At 41.3% G+C, this 16,894-nt stretch overlaps 1 protein-coding gene across 1 annotated transcript; it reads left to right on the forward strand.

Annotated features, from left to right (window-relative positions):
* Positions 1 to 235: 235 nt before the first annotated feature.
* Positions 236 to 15,713, forward strand: LOC148976499 (cholesterol 24-hydroxylase-like). The gene is made up of 15 exons (XM_089118460.1): positions 236 to 422; positions 566 to 643; positions 2,773 to 2,854; positions 2,955 to 3,028; positions 6,115 to 6,201; positions 6,281 to 6,419; positions 6,515 to 6,628; positions 6,721 to 6,877; positions 8,105 to 8,176; positions 8,254 to 8,326; positions 8,414 to 8,498; positions 8,774 to 8,884; positions 14,924 to 15,012; positions 15,114 to 15,180; positions 15,272 to 15,713. The coding sequence occupies exons 1-15, from the start codon at positions 289 to 291 to the stop codon at positions 15,407 to 15,409; spliced, it is 1,500 nt and encodes a 499-aa protein (XP_088974586.1). The 5' UTR covers positions 236 to 288; the 3' UTR covers positions 15,410 to 15,713.
* Positions 15,714 to 16,894: the final 1,181 nt, after the last annotated feature.

A 16,894-nucleotide genomic window follows, 5' to 3' on the forward strand; every position in this document is an offset into this window, starting at 1 on the left:
TACTGTAATAGGTTTTGATAAAGCCATACTGTCTTATTTGAAACACATATTAAGGTCTAAATTATTAACATGATCAAAATATTTCTGAAAAAGCTGTGTGTGCGTGTTGGAAGCTGGCCAGGCATTTTTTCCTCTGGAATATAAGAAAGAGGGCTAGTGCTGCCCTCTGTGGTCAACAATTGTTCAGAACAAGTTCCAGAGACCCGGAAACTAAATCGTTTAATATTTGATAGCAGTCAGGCTGGCAGAGGCACATTGATTGCACACTAAGCCACTGTCTGAACCATCATGATCTCAGAATGGGTCTCGTTTATGATGTTTTACCTGCTCGCTGCTGTTTTCAGTGCATTTCTTGCATATTGTCTGTATGTAAGACATGTTCATCAGAAATATGATCATATACCTGGACCTCCTAGAGATAAGTAAGAAACTTTATGAATGTGTTCTACCCTATAGGCTATTGTACAACTATAAACGGTATTGCAGACAGTATAGGCTAAGTCAGAATTTGTCGGTATATGATCAAAGTTGAGATAAATTAACATGAAAATTGATATTCTGACAGTTTTCTGCTGGGGCATATACCGACTTTCAGAAGAGCGATGAAATCGGAAAGTATTATCCACGAACATTTTCTTCAATGGTAAGAACAAAACTCATGTTTAATTTGCATATTTTTTGCCTGAGTAACATAATACATGTTGTTTTGACTTTGCACCTACAAAGCGTCAACTGTTACGTAATATCAGTATCACATAGTGACATTGCATCTCTCTCTCTCTCTCTCTCTCTCTGTTAGTGTGTGTGTGTCTTGTACTGTTTAATATTTGTACTCTAAAAAGCTAAATAATTTAATGTAATTTATATTTTCAGAAGTATATTTCTGAACCTTTTAGAAATAAGCCATCTTTTGGCACGTAAGCTGAGAAACTGCTGGAAAATAACACTTTTATTCATCTTCTGACAATTCTTTTTCTTTTTTGTCAGCACTATACATTTACACTATACATACATTTACTAAAATAGAACTCTTTACTTGAAGGGGTGTGCATAAGACTGACATGACACCTTCATAATCATGACAGGACAAATGTCATGAATGACAACTGTCATTAAGTGTCATTTGCTCAACTATAAAATTATTAATGCAATTATGACATTGTTTGAGATGTCTTTGTTATGACAACTTGACATAACCAATACAGTGTCTTGGCCATGACTGTCATGGGGCGGTTGCGAATAGTGTGAGGACTCAACCCAGATAGCAAACTGACATTGAATCAACGTGGAAACATGACATCGAAAAACAACGTTGATCTGACATTGTTTTGCTCATCGAATTAACGTTGCACCAACGTCAGACGCGGCATTCCTCAAAACTAAAGGAAAATCAACTTGAAATCAATGTTGTTTCAACGTTAGGAAAGCAAACCAATTGCGTCGATTTTCATTTAGCTTTGAAGAATGCCGCGTCTGACGTTGGTTCAACGTTAATTCAATGAGCAAAACAATGCCAGATAAAGGTTGTTTCGATGTCATGAGAGACGTCGTTTCCACGTTGATTCAATGTCAGTTCGCTGTCTGGGAAGTGCAGAGGTGAAGAAGTGTTTAATTAAGTAAAACATAAATCAAACAAACAAACAAAGGAAATCCAGGTCTCAAGAACTAAATAATAAATCCAGGAACATGACATGGCAGGCACATGGCAGACATGGCTCAACACCATTAAAAACAACGAACGAGCACGGGGCAGCAAATACAGGGAGACTAAATAGGAAGGCAAAGAGGGTAACCAGGGAAACTAGGTGAAACCAATAATCCATTAACGAGGTAACAAGGTGGGAGGAGCTAGACAATCCACAAGAGCACATGGCACACAGAGAACTCATGACAGCCATGCACTCACAGTAAACAAGACTATATACACAAACACAAGACCAGGAATGTCACGAAATGTCTCTGTCACCAAACCAAGAATAACCAGAATACCTGTGACAGAACCGTGACAATGACAGCTTGACCAAGACAACACAGCCTGTCATAAATATGTCATAAACATGACATAGCAAATTAATTATGAAACTTAAGAAACCACTTATCTTTATGGGTGAATATTACATTAAACTGCCAGGTGGTCGGTTTTGACATTGGCTGTTATGAGGCAATTATAACATTTTAATGACAAATTAATCAAATTTGTGGTACAGTGGTACAAATTAAACAAATTTGTACCACTGTAATTGAGGTCAAGAAAAATATTCATGACACAGTTATAATTGCCTCATGACAGCCAATGTCAAAACCAACCACTTGACAGTTTAATGTAATGTTAACCCATAAAGATAAGTGGTTTCTTAAGTTTGATAATTAATCTGCTATGTCATGACATATTTATGACAGGTTATGATGTATTGGTTTATGTCAAGGTGACATAACAAAGACATCTCAAACAATGTCATATTTTTAATTAAAAAATGTCATAATTGAGTAAATGACACTTAATGACAGTTGTCATAAACATGAATAAACCCTCCTTCATTTTCATGACATGTGTCCTGTCATGATTATGAAGGTGTCATGTCAGTCTTATGCACACCAAATCTTTCAACTAAAGAGTTACCTAAAAATCACAGTTGTTTCACCAATTAGCAGGCATTTCCTCACTGTGGCTAAAGAAATATATAGAAATAGGGATACTGTTTATTGATCCTCAAAGGGGAAATTTGGTAAAGTGCTCTCACCAATGTGACTGACCATGTTCTTGTTTTTAAGGGCAGAAAAATATGGCCCTGTCTACAGGATGAACAATTTTCATTATGTCATGATCATGGTTTATTGTCCTGAGGCTACAAAGGTAAATATTTCACACTTAATGTCTTTATGAAAAAAATAAATAGTAACCTATCTGAAGTCATACAGTCTAATAACGTAAAATCTCTGCCCTGTTATTGTAGACAGTCCTGATGTCACCTAAGTATCTCAAAGATCCCTTTGTCTACAAACGGCTCTTTAACTTGTTTGGAAAAAGGTATGTTTCATTTTTTCTGGATATGTCATAGCATTTGTCACGGTGTAACGATCACCAGCTGGAGAGCCCCTGAGAGTCACTAGAGGGCACTCCACACCAGACGATCATGTTTCTCTCACAAACTATATTTCCCATAACTCTCATCTCATTCACCTGTTTCTCATTATCTTGTTTAGTTCACACCATAAATACCTTGTGTTCACATTCACTGATTGCGAAGTCTTGTTTTACTGTTGGTTGCAATTCTGAGCGTTATCCTCCTGAGTTTGATTCCTGTGTTTGACCTGTGGATTGTTTATCTTTGCTGACCCTTCTCTGCCTGCCCTGACCCTGGACTGTTTCACTGGACTCTGATTCTCTCTGCTTGCCTCGACCCTTTGCTTTTATCTGGTTTGTCTCTGCCTTGTCTCCATTGCCCTGTTTGCTGTTGTTGACCCCTGCCTGTTTGACTACTCTAATAAATGCTGCGAATGTATCCCCTTGTGTCTGCTGCATCGTAACAGAAGACTTCGCCACTTCAGATCCAGCAGCCGAGAAAGAATTGACCAAAGATGAATTCAGCAGCACAGATCTCACCAGATCTTCCCAGTATGAGCCGGGAATTTGCGGGTCAGATCGCGGCCTTGGCCCTGGATAGCCCCGATCTGTTACAGTTCACGTGGGGGTTTATTCCTCTCGCTGCTTCCTGCTCCCTCGGAGACGAGGCAATTAAGTTGTGTGACCGGCTGGGGGCTAAGGAGTTCAACCCGAGGGAGCTTCCCAATATCTCCGGTCTGGACTGGAGAGAGGCACTCTCCCGATGTCTGGAGAGCTTCCTTCCACGGTACGCCAGGTCATCATCTGATCTCCATGCCCAGCTGGATTTTCATGCCCAGCCAGAGACTGTCCAGCCAGAGACGCTTCACGTCACTTCTGCCGAGCCAGAGACGCTTCACGTCACTTCTGCCGAGCCAGAGACGTTTCACGTCACTTCTGCCGAGCCAGTGTCTACAGACAAGGTCACCGCCTCCGAGCCAGTGTCTATGGAAAAGATGGCCGATTCAGAGACTGTTCACGTTACTTCTGCCAATCCAGAGACTGTTCACGTCACCGCCTCCGAGCCAGTGTCTTCGGACAAGATGGCCGCATCCGAGCCAGAGTTTGCTCCTGAGCCTGAGCTGGTGTCTGTTCCTGAGCTGGTGTCTGTTCCTGAGCCAGAGTCTGCTCCTGAGCCTGAGCTGGTGTCTGTTCCTGAGCCAGTGTCTATTCCGGGGCCAGAGCCTGTGTCTGTCCCTGTGCCGGAGCCAGTGTTTGTTCCTGCGTTTGTTTCTGTTTCTGAGCAGGTATCAGTTTCTGCGTTGTGTTTGACAACATAATCTGCAAAGAGCAGAAACGAAATCACGTGGTCCCCAAACCTGACACCCTCTGGCCCCTGGCTGTGCCTACCCCTCCCAGAGACCTCAAGAAGGCCGGGTACTCTGCACCGCCGTTTGGCCCGTAGGCACACACGACAGTGAGGGACCTATCCCCGACCCGTAGGTGCAGGGAAACGACCCTCTCGTTCACCAGGGTAAACTCCAACACATAATAATAATAATAATTCATCACATTTATATAGCGCCTTTCTGGACACTCAAAGCGCTTCACATAGAGGGGGGAATCTCCTCAACCACCACCAGTGTGCAGCATCCACCTGGATGATGCGACGGCTGCCATAGTGCGCCAGAACGCTCACCACACACCAGCTTACTGGTGGAGAGGAGACAGTGATGAAGCCAATTGGTATATATGGGGATGATTAGGAGGCCATGATGGACAGAGGCCACTGGGCATATTTGGCCAGGATGCCGGGGTTACACCCCTACTCTTTCGAAAGACATCCTGGGATTTTTAATGACCACAGAGAGTCAGGACCTCGGTTTAACGTCTCATCTGAAGGACGGTGCTCTTTTGACAGTACAGTATCCCCATTACTATACTGGGGCGTTAGGACCCACACAGACCACAGGGTGAGCACCCCCTGCTGGCCTCACTAACACCTCTTCCAGCAGCGACCTGGCTTTCTCAGAAGGTCTCCCATCCAGGTACTAACCAGGCTCAGCCCTGCTTAGCTTCAGTGGGCAACCAGTCTTGGGCTACAGGGTGATATGGCTGCTGGCGGCTGAGCTGGGGTGCTATAAGCAAATCTACACCATCCTATCGCCTCTCACCATGGGCAACTCCAGAGTGGTGAAGAGTCCATCCTCTCTCAAGGGGTGTGGTTCCAGAGCTTAAGCCATGCAGAGGTGATCCCGACTATCTCTAGTCGGAACCACTCAACGTCATGCATAATCTTAGGCTCCTTCCCCGCCAGCGAAATGACGTTCCACGTCCCTAGAGCTAGTTTCCGTGTCCAAGGATCGGGTTGTCGAGACCCCCGCCTTCGACTGTCGCCCGATCCTCTCAAGGCGGCCCCACGTCGCTCCTTCGGGCTGAGTCCGGCAGGACCCCATGGGTGGAGGCCCAGGCCACCAGGCGCTCGCATACGAGCCCCAACCCCGGGCCTAGCTCCAGGGTGGGGCCCTGGCTGCGCCATACCGGGCGATGTTACAGTCCTTGTTTTATCTTCACTCATAAGGTTTTTTTGAACAATTTTTTTCTGACCCATCGCCTAGGACCTGTTTGCCTTGGGAGACACTATCAGTGACACCATAGCTCCTAGGGTCGTTCGGGTATTCAAACCTTTGTGACCCATAAATGAAGAGGACCATTTATTTGTGTTACAATTACAAATTCATTATAAGTGTCTTCGAAACATACAAGCAACATACCATAAGTTTTTATATTTGAGTAAAAAGTATATAATACATTTGGCTTATTCCAAAGATATTCAAAGAACTCGCACTTTTTAAGGGGCGGTGGAGTAGACTGTACACTATTTTTACATTTTGCATTTTTTATTATTTGTTATATTGCATGTATGTTTTAAAAAATATGAATTGAATACATTTTGCATTCTCAAATTATAGTGTGACGGCGGCTTAATTCATATTCGAATTTGAATATTTTATCGGATTTGCTTTGCTAGTGGTGACGTTACAGTTACTCACATTACTCAATGTTCTCAGGTTCCTGGGGAATGGGCTGATTACGGCTGCAGACCATGACGTCTGGTACAGGCAGCGTCGCATCATGGATTCTGCCTTTAGCAGCTCGTGAGTCAAATATAGACAATCTCTGATAAACTGAAATGTGATAGAGATGCTCCTCAGCTGATGCCGTCTCATTGGTCAGATACTTACGAGGCTTGATGGGCACTTTTAACGAGATGTCGGAGCGCCTAATGGACAAGCTGGAGGAAATAGCAGAGACGAAATCACCTGCCGTCATGCACGACCTGGTCAACTGTGTCACACTCGATGTCATTTGCAAGGTTTACCTTTCCTTTCTGCTAATCCAAGGGAAAGTAATACAAGGAAAGTCAAATCAGCTGTTGATCATTACTTAAGTAGCTGTTTTCATCAACAGGTGGCTTTCGGTGTCGATTTGAATTTCTTGAAGCAAACTGACAGCCCCTTCCAGAATGCAGTAGAGCTGTGTTTAAAAGGCATGGTGTTGGATCTCAGAGACCCATTATTTAAAGTAAGAATTTACTCACAATTGCTTATGTCACCCTAAAGTAGTAGGGTTAATGATATATAATCTGTTTTTATTTTTTAAATGTGGGACCTCAGCTTTTTCCCAAGAATTGGAAGATTATACAGCAAGTTAAAGATGCAACTGAACTCCTGCGTAAAACAGGAGAAAAATGGATACAAAACAGGAAGACAGCAATAGAAAATGGAGACGATATACCGCAAGACATTCTCACACAAATCCTCAAAACGGCAGGTATGTGTATTTTCCTTCTTCCATTTGTTCTACAGGTCATTTTTAAATAGGCTGCAAATTATACAAAATAACTATTTTCAAAATGTGCTTAAATTAACCATTTAATCATACCAAAAATCATTCCACAACACCAAAAAGTAAAAATGCAGCTAAAAGGAACAGAGTCCAGGTGCCAGACACATTTTAAAAAGTTTAACTGTATTTGTACATTTTAAACTTAATGAATGTGAAAAAAATGGTAAATAATTTACCATTGGAGCAGTTCAAGTTCAAAAACAAAAACACAGAAAGAGACAGATTACAAGAATCAGACACATTTGGAAAAAAAATACTTTAACTTGACACATTGTCTTAAAATTGTAGCTCTCATGTTGCAAGATGCAACTTGACAACTGAAGACGTCCACGTCCATCTTAAATGTTTACATGGATCAACACAGGCCCAGAGTGGGGGCCATTTTCAGCAGAAAAACCCCCCAAAACAATATACAGATAAATAACTAAAAGCATACTAAACTTTTTAAGCAAAAATTCTACAATTAAACTAATATTAAAAATTAAACACTGCACATACTGTACAAATTAATAAGTCCACTTAAATAAATTGAAATGAACATCATACAGCAGTATCCACACCTGTTTGTTTTTCGATTTTGCCTGAAAGTAAATTAGGGAATAAAACTGGTTAATTAGCAATCATGTAATTAATTTCATCCCAAATTTGAATCAGTCATTAGCCCATATAATAACATATTCAACACAACACTGGTAGAGTTACTTAAAGTCGGCGTGAAACGGAAGTTGAGATTGTCATTTTTTTCCTTGTCTTGCCGTATCTGAGTGAAACAGCTTCTGAAATTAGAAAAAAATGTAGGGCAGGGCTTGACTTTGACCATCGGGAATTGATTGGATCCTTGGAGGTTGGGCGTTGCAAACAAAATGGAGTCAGATTTGAATGCGATTCTCTGAGAGGCGGTGCCCTGATAGCTGCACTCTTATGGGATCTGGCCGCACCCTTTTGCCATTCCACGTGACCGAAATAGAAGAGAGGTCGTTTCGAATGTATTTGATTAAAGATTATAAGGGTACATGAATTTAAAAAAAAATAATGAAGTGCACAGATAAATCATTTACAATAAACACTACAGTATTACATATAAAAAGAAGATTTGTCAAATTTGATTTCATGGCGAATTTAACTATTTAACACTTTCCATTTTTGCTGCAGAGGAGGAAAAAATTACAAACGCTAAAGATCATGAGCTGATGTTGGACAATTTCGTGACTTTCTTCATTGCTGGTGAGTAACGGCTTTGTTTGATTTTTGCTCATAAACCCCAGCCAATATACAGTAAACAGTGTCTGATTCTTTTACAGGGCAAGAGACAACAGCAAATCAGCTCTCGTTTGCAATCATGGAATTAGGGAGACATCCTGAGATATATAAACGGTAAATGCTAAAACAGTCCTTGGAAATATGGACCTCTTCATCATTGACTTGCATTACAATTCTTTAGTTTGAATCTCTCATTCCCAGGGCTAAAGCAGAAGTGGATGAAGTTCTTGGGACAAAGAGAGACATTTCACATGAAGACCTTGGGAAATTCACTTACTTGTCTCAGGTTGGTCTTCAAGCTGGGATGCCCAATCCTGTTCCTGTAAATATATCTTCCTGCAAAGTTCAGATCAAAGTTCAGTTGAGATCTTCTGGAGCACTTGTTAATTACAGACAGGTTTCCTGGATCACGGTTGGACAATGAACTCTTCTGGTAGGTAGATCTCCAAGAACAGGATTGGACACCCCTGTTCTGCAGAGATGGTCTTTTATGCTACAAACTCAAGTGGTTCTGTATCCATTTCTTTGAATGGTCTTTGTGTTGTTGACTCAATGCAATAGGTCTTGAAGGAAACACTGCGACTGTACCCCACTGCTCCAGGAACCAATCGCTGGTTGCATGAGGACATGGTTATGAATGGGCTGAAAGTTCCAGGCGGCTGCTCTATTGCTGTGAGTATGGCCAGATTCCCAGTAATGCTGGTTTGGTCACTCTGTGGCCAGTGTTTTACCTGGCTGGGGAAGCTATTTCTAGCTACACAAGTACAGCTCCTGTCTACTTGAATGGAGATAGAAAGAAATCTTCAACATTGTTTGAAAATATTATATTTTAGTTAATGTCCCCCTTTTGTCAATAATTGTATCCCTTAAAACTAATCTTTGATCACCAAAATGATAAATGTAAGCGTTTTTCCTTGGGAAAAAAAAAACAAACAAAAAACGTCTTCATCTCTTAAAATAGCTTGAATGTAACCCTACACCCCTTGCCTCAATTAGTTTACTCAGGCCTATGAATATGCAAATGAGCCTTGCCTCCACTCACTCACACCAGCTCAGACATCCACTTGGTGAAGATCATATGTTGATCTGATTGGTTACAAGGTAGTTTGTGTATTCAGAAACACCAGTCATTTCAAACCGTGATTTTGAGACAGTGTCTTTGGTTCACTGCAGTTCTAAGGAGAAAATACTCAGCAATGGTGCTGACTTTAGAATTTGTACATGGTTTGTCTTAAAGCATTTTAAAAACACCACATAGACTTAAACAACATTAAAAGCTTGATTTGGCCTACAGGGGGATTTAAAGGTATAGTTCATTAATTTTTGATATGTTTTAGCTTACCTCAAGGGCATCCAAGATGTGTCTTTGTTTCCACAGTATTTTGACATTTTTCGGTCAAACTATCCTTGTCTGTCAGTCATATAATGCAAGTTTAGGGGGTCCACGTCAAATAGCATGCACAGAGAAGTCCAAATTAAACATGATTTAATGACTCGTAAATGTAAACACATTGATGGCCTAAGACACTAAACGAGCGGTTTGTGTGAGAAAACGAACAGTATTTAAATCATTTTTACTTCGTGTAACCACAGCCATGTCCAACTGATTTGAATCAGATGTCCAATGTCCAACTGAACCTTGTCCAACGTTCCTCTGGAAGTGATTTCTCGTGCGTGTACGTCACTCATTGTTTGCTGATTTCAGAAGTTTTACCTTTCACTGTGAAGATCTAAACATATTTAGATATACAGGAAATTGCAATGGAAGACGATTTCGATATATCTAAATATGTTTAGTGAAAGGTAAAACTTCCGAAATATCTGTGTAAACAATGAGTGACGTAGACATGCAAGCAATTTACTTCTTGCGGAACATTGGACATGGTTCAGTTGGACATTGGACAACTTATTCGGTTCATTTGGACGTTGTACAACTGATTCAGATCATTAGGAGGTGGCTGTGGTTACATAAGGTAAAAACTAGGGCTGGGTATTGACACAGATTTCACAATTCGATTCGATTTCGATTCACCAGCTTGCAATTCGATTTGATTTCGATTACGATTCAATATTGATTATTTTGGATATCAGGTACAATACATGGCACATTTTCTGAAGGAAAACAAATCTCTTAACCAATGGTGTAAACTGTGGCAGTCAGTAGCCTATATGCTTCATTAGCCGCCTATGATATTGAAGATAAAAATGAACTGATTTGTAGCTATACAAACACTTAAATTACACATTTATTTTTATAATAAGAAATGTATATGAAATATAAACATTTAAATGGTGGCTGTCATAAAAACTCAAACATGCATTAAATATTGAAGAACATTAAAAATTATAATGAATATGTAATATGGTTCATATATTTAGCAAAATTCCCCTCTCTAGAGTTTTTTTTTCTAGCTGACTAACTGTCTAAGTTTATGGTCACGTGGTTTTTCTGAAGTAAATGTGACGTTACATGACATTGTTTACGAGCTGTTTGACGTCTTTCCACGGATGAAACACTGATTGAGCGATTCCATGTGACGATACGGATTTCGATAAGTTGTACTCTATCTTTTAACGCACTTTCAGATGCTCATTCATGTTTATTTGGCACTGTAACTGGTATTATTAAGGCGGAGTAACAGATATTAAGGCGGAAGAGAAGATCATGTGCTGCTGCTTCTCTTGAGCTGAGCCAGAGCGATCTCACGCCACAGCGCCTTTCTTACGAAATTTTTGAATTTCATAAGAAAATGGACCTAATTTGAAATTTGAGACTTTATTTCATAATAATAGTAACAAAGCACAAAGATTATTACGATTTATTGGATAGGATACGCGCTACAATGTTACATTCATTCATCAAATGAAAACAGAATTACTAATCGATTCTTGAGGTTTAAGAATCGATATCGGTTAGTAAAAATGAGAATCGATTAATATCGAGAAATCTATATTTTTTAACCAGCCCTAGTAAAAACGATATAAATACTCTTTGTTTTCTCACTCAAACCGCTCTTTTCGTGTCTTAGGCCATCAATGTGTACTTACATTTACATTAAATCATGTTTAATTTGGACTTCTCTGTGCATGCTCTTTGACATGGACCCCCTATACTTGCATTATATGACTGATAGACAACAACGGTTTGAGCTAAAAATATCAAAATTGAAAATAATGTAGAAACAAAGACACCTACATCTTGGATGCCCTTGAGGTAAGCTAAAACACATTCATTTCAAAGTGAACTATCCCTTTAAAAGGGGTTAGTTCACCCAAATTTGCTCACATGTGTGTTGTTCTAATGCTATGTGTCCTACTTTCTCTTTCAAACCACAAAAGGAGAGTTTGTAAAAAATAAAATAAAAATGTCCCGCTCACGCTTATCCATATAATGGCAGTAAATAGTGACCAGCATCAAGTTTAAAAAAAAAAAAAAAAAAATACATAAAAGTCTCACAGAATGATCCCATGAGGCACGTGTTGAAAATTGTAAAAAGTTTTCTGGGCATATACAACAGGGTTTGGTAAAAACAAAAACAAAAAAAAACGAAATTGTATGTATTATTCTACAAAAATCCTGCTATTGGTCTTCTGTGCACGGCTGCACGATGTGCGATAAATGTGACATGAAATACAATCCATGTGCCTTCTTCCCTCAGTTGAATATTTTCGTTATGTTAACAAGATAACAAAAAGTTATCACATTCACATCTCGCTTGGATTTTTAACCAAACCCAATCATAAATTCTGAACCATCACCTCACTGTGGTAGAGCGATTTGCATGCCCCTATGACCCTGAAAGCTGTGTTGTCTGGAGCCTAGTGCTCCTGGTTAGGTCTCCCAAGGCAAAGTGGTTCCAGGTGAGGGGCAACAAAGAATGCTTCATAAAGCCCAATGATGAAAAAATGAGGAAGAGGAGGAGAGACCTTGCCTGGAGGAAGCCTGGGGCCCCGTCTGAAGCCAGGCCTAGAGGGACGGCCCATCAACGAGCGCCTGGCGGCCGGGTTTGGCAAGGAGCCTGGCCGGGCACAGCCCGAAACAGCAACGTTGCACCCCCCTCTCCATCCTTTGGACCCACCATCTATAGAAAGATCTACAAGGGTCGGGTGCACTGCCACATGGGTAGCGGTGAAGGTCAGGGACCTCGACGGACCTGACACGGACACCGGAGATTGGCAATGGGGACATAGAATGCCACGTCTCTGTGGGGGAAGGAGCCGGAACTTTTGCGGGAGATGGAGCGCTACCAGTTAGACCTGGTGGGGCTGACCTCCATGTCTCAGTTCCGGAACTGTACTCCTGGAAAGGGAATGGACCCTATTCTTCTCTGAAGTTGCCCAGGGTGTGAGGCGCCGGGCGGGTGTGAGGATACTCACAAGCCCCCGGCTGAGCGCTGCTACGTTCGGGTTGTGGGGGGTTCAGGGGAACTTACTGTTGTTTGTGAATATGGACCAACAGCAGTTTGGAGTATTTGGACTTCTTGGAGACCCTGAGTTACCCCTGAGGGACTCCATAGTTGGAGACTTCAACGCGCACATGGGCAATGAAAGAGATTAGGGATGTCAACGTTTAATTGAAGATCGAATAATTGGCGATAATTAATTTAATCGATAAAACGTATCGATCATCGATTAAGCAGGATCATGCGCATGCGTGCTGCTCAACCGCGAAACATGTAAGCAAGCACGCCGGTGTTGAGTGTTGAGTCCCACTGAATGACACACCGGAACGACACACACCGGAGTTGTTTGGGACTATTTTACACCTTCACCATGACTATAAGTTTGTGTGTGCATTCGCAGCCTTTTGTTTTGTGCAAATGTAAATTGTAATAGTTTATTTTGTGTACGCCTATCTATATCTGATTTATCTCATATTGGATGCATTTGGTTAAGAATTGATGTTATCTTTAGCTCAGCTCAAACAACAATGCACGACTAATAATGACTATTGCGACTGTCATATTACACACGATTATAAAGAGAACAATACTAAAACATTGTGAATTATTTGTGTTTAGATACCATGTCACATTTTTCCAGGAAGAGCGCATCCACCACAACATGAACCATTAGAATGGCACTTAACTTAGTTTAAGTTCACTTGTGCATTCTCACCATTTTGTGCTGATATGATTTTGTAATATTATGTTTATTTTGCATATATCTGATTAATATCAAATAAGATGCATTTCGTTGAGTTAAATGGTTAATCATTCAACACGCTGGTCATGATGGTTAATTTGGGACTGTCATATTACATGACAACACTATTTTATTAAATGGCTGCGAATTCATTGGGTTTAGTTGCCGTTTTCAGTGCGTTGTTCCAGCACGTCCACAACAGTCACACATTCTGACAAGCATGCATCTGAGGCGGCGTGACACATGGTGACACATTGTATTTGTTGTTACAGTTATGTATTAAATAATTAATTTAATTTATCAATCACATCAAAACATTTTATAATCCTGCTAACCCTTTATTTAGATTAAAAACCTTTCTTATTAATTTAGTGAGGAAGAGCTTTTTGAGCAGCATTGACCCTGTAATGCTGTTTGCCATTAATGCTTACGGTTAATCGATTATTTGATCGTTAATTTAAACGACGATCGATCATGGGAATTTGAGAAAATTGACATCCCTAATGGAGATACCTGGAGAGGCGAGATTGGGAGCATCCAAGCTGTGTGCAGTAAGGCAATTAGGCGGTGGAAGGAACACTTTGATGAACTCCTAAATCATGACACGCCCTCTTTAGTAGAGGCACAGTTGGAGGATGATGGGGGGATTCTCATCAATTTTCTTGGTGGAAGTCACGGAGATAGTCAAACAACTGGCAAAGCCCCAGGGATTGATGAGATCCGCCCAGAAATGCTAAAAGCTTTGGGTGTGGAGGTCGCGTGGAAGTCGGATACAGTGCCTAAGGAGTGGCAGACTGGGGTGGTGGTTCCCCTGTTCAAAAAGGGGGATCAGAGAGTATGTGCCAATTACAGGAGTATCACACTTCTCACCCTCCCTGGTAAAGTCTACTCCAAGGTGCTGGAATGGAGGGTTCGGCCGATATTGGAACCTCAGATTAAAGAGGAACACAGGGGTTTTCGTCAGAGCATCGGACAACAGACCAGCTCTTTACTCTCAGGGATCCTGGAGTGGGCTTGGGAGTATGCCCATCCAGTCTACATGTATTTTGTAGATCTGAAGAAGGTTTATGATTGGGTCCACCGGGAGATACTGTGGAAGTATGAGGTGAGGGGGTGCGTTCTCAGGGTGAAAGAGAAATTTGGGGTCCCCTGCTGAAGCTGCTTCCCCTCGCGACCCGACCACACCCGACCCCACCCCACCCGGATAAGCGGATGAAGATGGATTGATGGATATCATAATAAACCCTTCAGAACACGTGGGATCTATGACACATGTTGCCTGGGATCATTCTGTCATTTTAATTTTTTTAAAAAAAAGCTTGATGCTGGTTGGTTTTCACTGCCATTATGTGGATGATGCAGATCAGGACTTCCTAAATTTCTCCTTTTGTGCTCTGAAAAAGAACAGCATACTTGCATTAAAACAACACCAGGGTGAGTAAATTATGACTTAATTCTATTTTAATAAATCCAATAAATTTGAAACAATGGCATTATCAATTTTACTTGTTTAATTGTATATGAATACATGACTATTTTGAACCATTTTAATCTTTTTCCATACAGTTAAGTTCTTATGTCTCTCAAAGACTGGACAAGTTTTTCAAAGATCCGTTGAAGTTTGATCCTGAGAGATTTGATGTGAATGCCCCCAAGTAAGTCATGATGAGGACAAGCTGTAAATGAGTTTTATGAGGATGTTATAAACATAATAGCATGAAATCCGCTGATATCAAATTGTGTTCTTGTCTGAAAGGCCTTATTACTGCTACTACCCATTTGCACTTGGTCCACGAACTTGTCTAGGGCAGGTCTTCTCACAGGTGATGAAACACAAACACACATTTGCCCAATTTGCTTTCCAAGTGGCAAATTTTCTGTGATCATAACAACTCTGTGTATTTCTACATTCAGATGGAGGCTAAAGTTGTGCTTGCCAAACTGCTTCAGAGATTCGAGTTCAGCCTGGTTCCCGGACAGTCTTTCAGCATTAAAGACACTGGAACTCTACGCCCCATGAGTGGAGTGATCTGCAACATCAAACCATGCTAGGACATGTTTATGGCACTTGTTTTGTGTCAACTCTTGTGGACTTGTGTGTACTCGGCAAACATGGTCTTGTATTTTTCAAATATTAACCTAAAGCACAGAAGTTGTAACTGGCTTTTTATGTATGATACTTTATCCGATCTTTTAATTGATTTGGTTTAAATTGTCTTGTAATTTTTCATTATGGGGATTTTAAATCTTTAAATCAGAGTGACAAATTAAAAGAGCCCTCAGTGCAGGGCTCGCACTAATAAAATTGGCTCATGTCAAATATAACGTTAACGTTACATTAAATGTAGTGAACGTGCCCACGACTCAGTAGTACCCACAAACACTAACATTACACACCACATGTCCCACGGTTTCTGTAAAAATAAACCAACACACATAACGTTAAAGTCAGCTCTGGCCGACGGTGTTTTCAGTGCAGTGAATGTGTCCTCTGTCCCGCGCCCACATTCACTCACAGACATGATAATCCCCACTTTACTTTATTACTCTCTCAGGTACAGGGATGACGGGCAGAAGGTTTAACACACACACACACACACATGATACAAAGCAGAACAGACAATGAACAAGGCAAAACACAGGACTTAAATAGACCAACGCTACTTTTGCGTCATCGAAGGGTAACGCCCCTTTTTGGGGGAAGACAAACAGTTTGATTGATACCAGGGTCGCATGGAGAGGCGAGGTATCCAAAGCACATCAACTGATCACAGGGGTTCCCCAGGGCTCAGTGCTTGGACCCCTCCTCTTCTCCATTTACACCACATCACTGGGACCCATCATACAGGCGCATGGTTTCTCTTACCATTGCTATGCTGATGACGCCCAGCTCTACTTCTCATTTCAACCAGATGATCCCACAGTACCTACACGATTCTCAAGCTGTCTGGCTGACATCTCGGCATGGATGAAGGAACATCAGCTACAGCTCAACCTGGCTAAGACTGAGCTTCTCATCCTCCCTGCCAATCCGTCTCTGCAGCACAACTTCACCATCCAGCTAGATTCATCCTAAATCAGGCCTTTCCTAACTGAGCAGGCAACACAACTTCCAGGCACAAAATCACTCTCCAGAATATTCTCATTTACGATTCCATGCTGGTGGAATGATCTGCCCATTATCATCCGGAATGCAGAATCCCTGTCAGCATTCAAAAGACAATTGAAAACTCATCTCTTCTATTGTCACGGATCCATCCATGTCGTCACTACATCGATGACATCCTGATCTTCTCCAAGAACCTCACAGAACATCATCACCAAGTTAAGCAGGTCCTTCAGCGTCTGCGAGAACAACATCTGTATTTAAAGCTAGAGAAATGTGAGTTCCATACTTCCTCTGTTCACTTCCTTGGTTACATCACTGATCGACAAGGCATCCAGATGGACCAGAGGAAGGTGGACACAATCCAGACCTGGCCACAACCCACCACCATCAAAGAACTCCAGAGATTCCTACGGTTTGCCAACTTCTAT

The sequence above is a fragment of the Pimephales promelas genome, chromosome 13 (assembly GCF_988280905.1).
Source record: "Pimephales promelas chromosome 13, fPimPro1.hap1.1, whole genome shotgun sequence".
Classification (NCBI taxonomy): domain Eukaryota; kingdom Metazoa; phylum Chordata; class Actinopteri; order Cypriniformes; family Leuciscidae; genus Pimephales; species Pimephales promelas.

Bases quoted from the DNA above. Each gene is read 5' to 3' on its own strand.
- LOC148976499 (XM_089118460.1), top strand. From the start codon at position 289: ATGATCTCAGAATGGGTCTCGTTTATGATGTTTTACCTGCTCGCTGCT. The intron at 8,885-14,923 runs GTGAGTATGGCC...TTTTCCATACAG, and splicing joins CAGGCGGCTGCTCTATTGCT to TTAAGTTCTTATGTCTCTCA. The intron at 15,013-15,113 runs GTAAGTCATGAT...CTTGTCTGAAAG, and splicing joins TTTGATGTGAATGCCCCCAA to GCCTTATTACTGCTACTACC.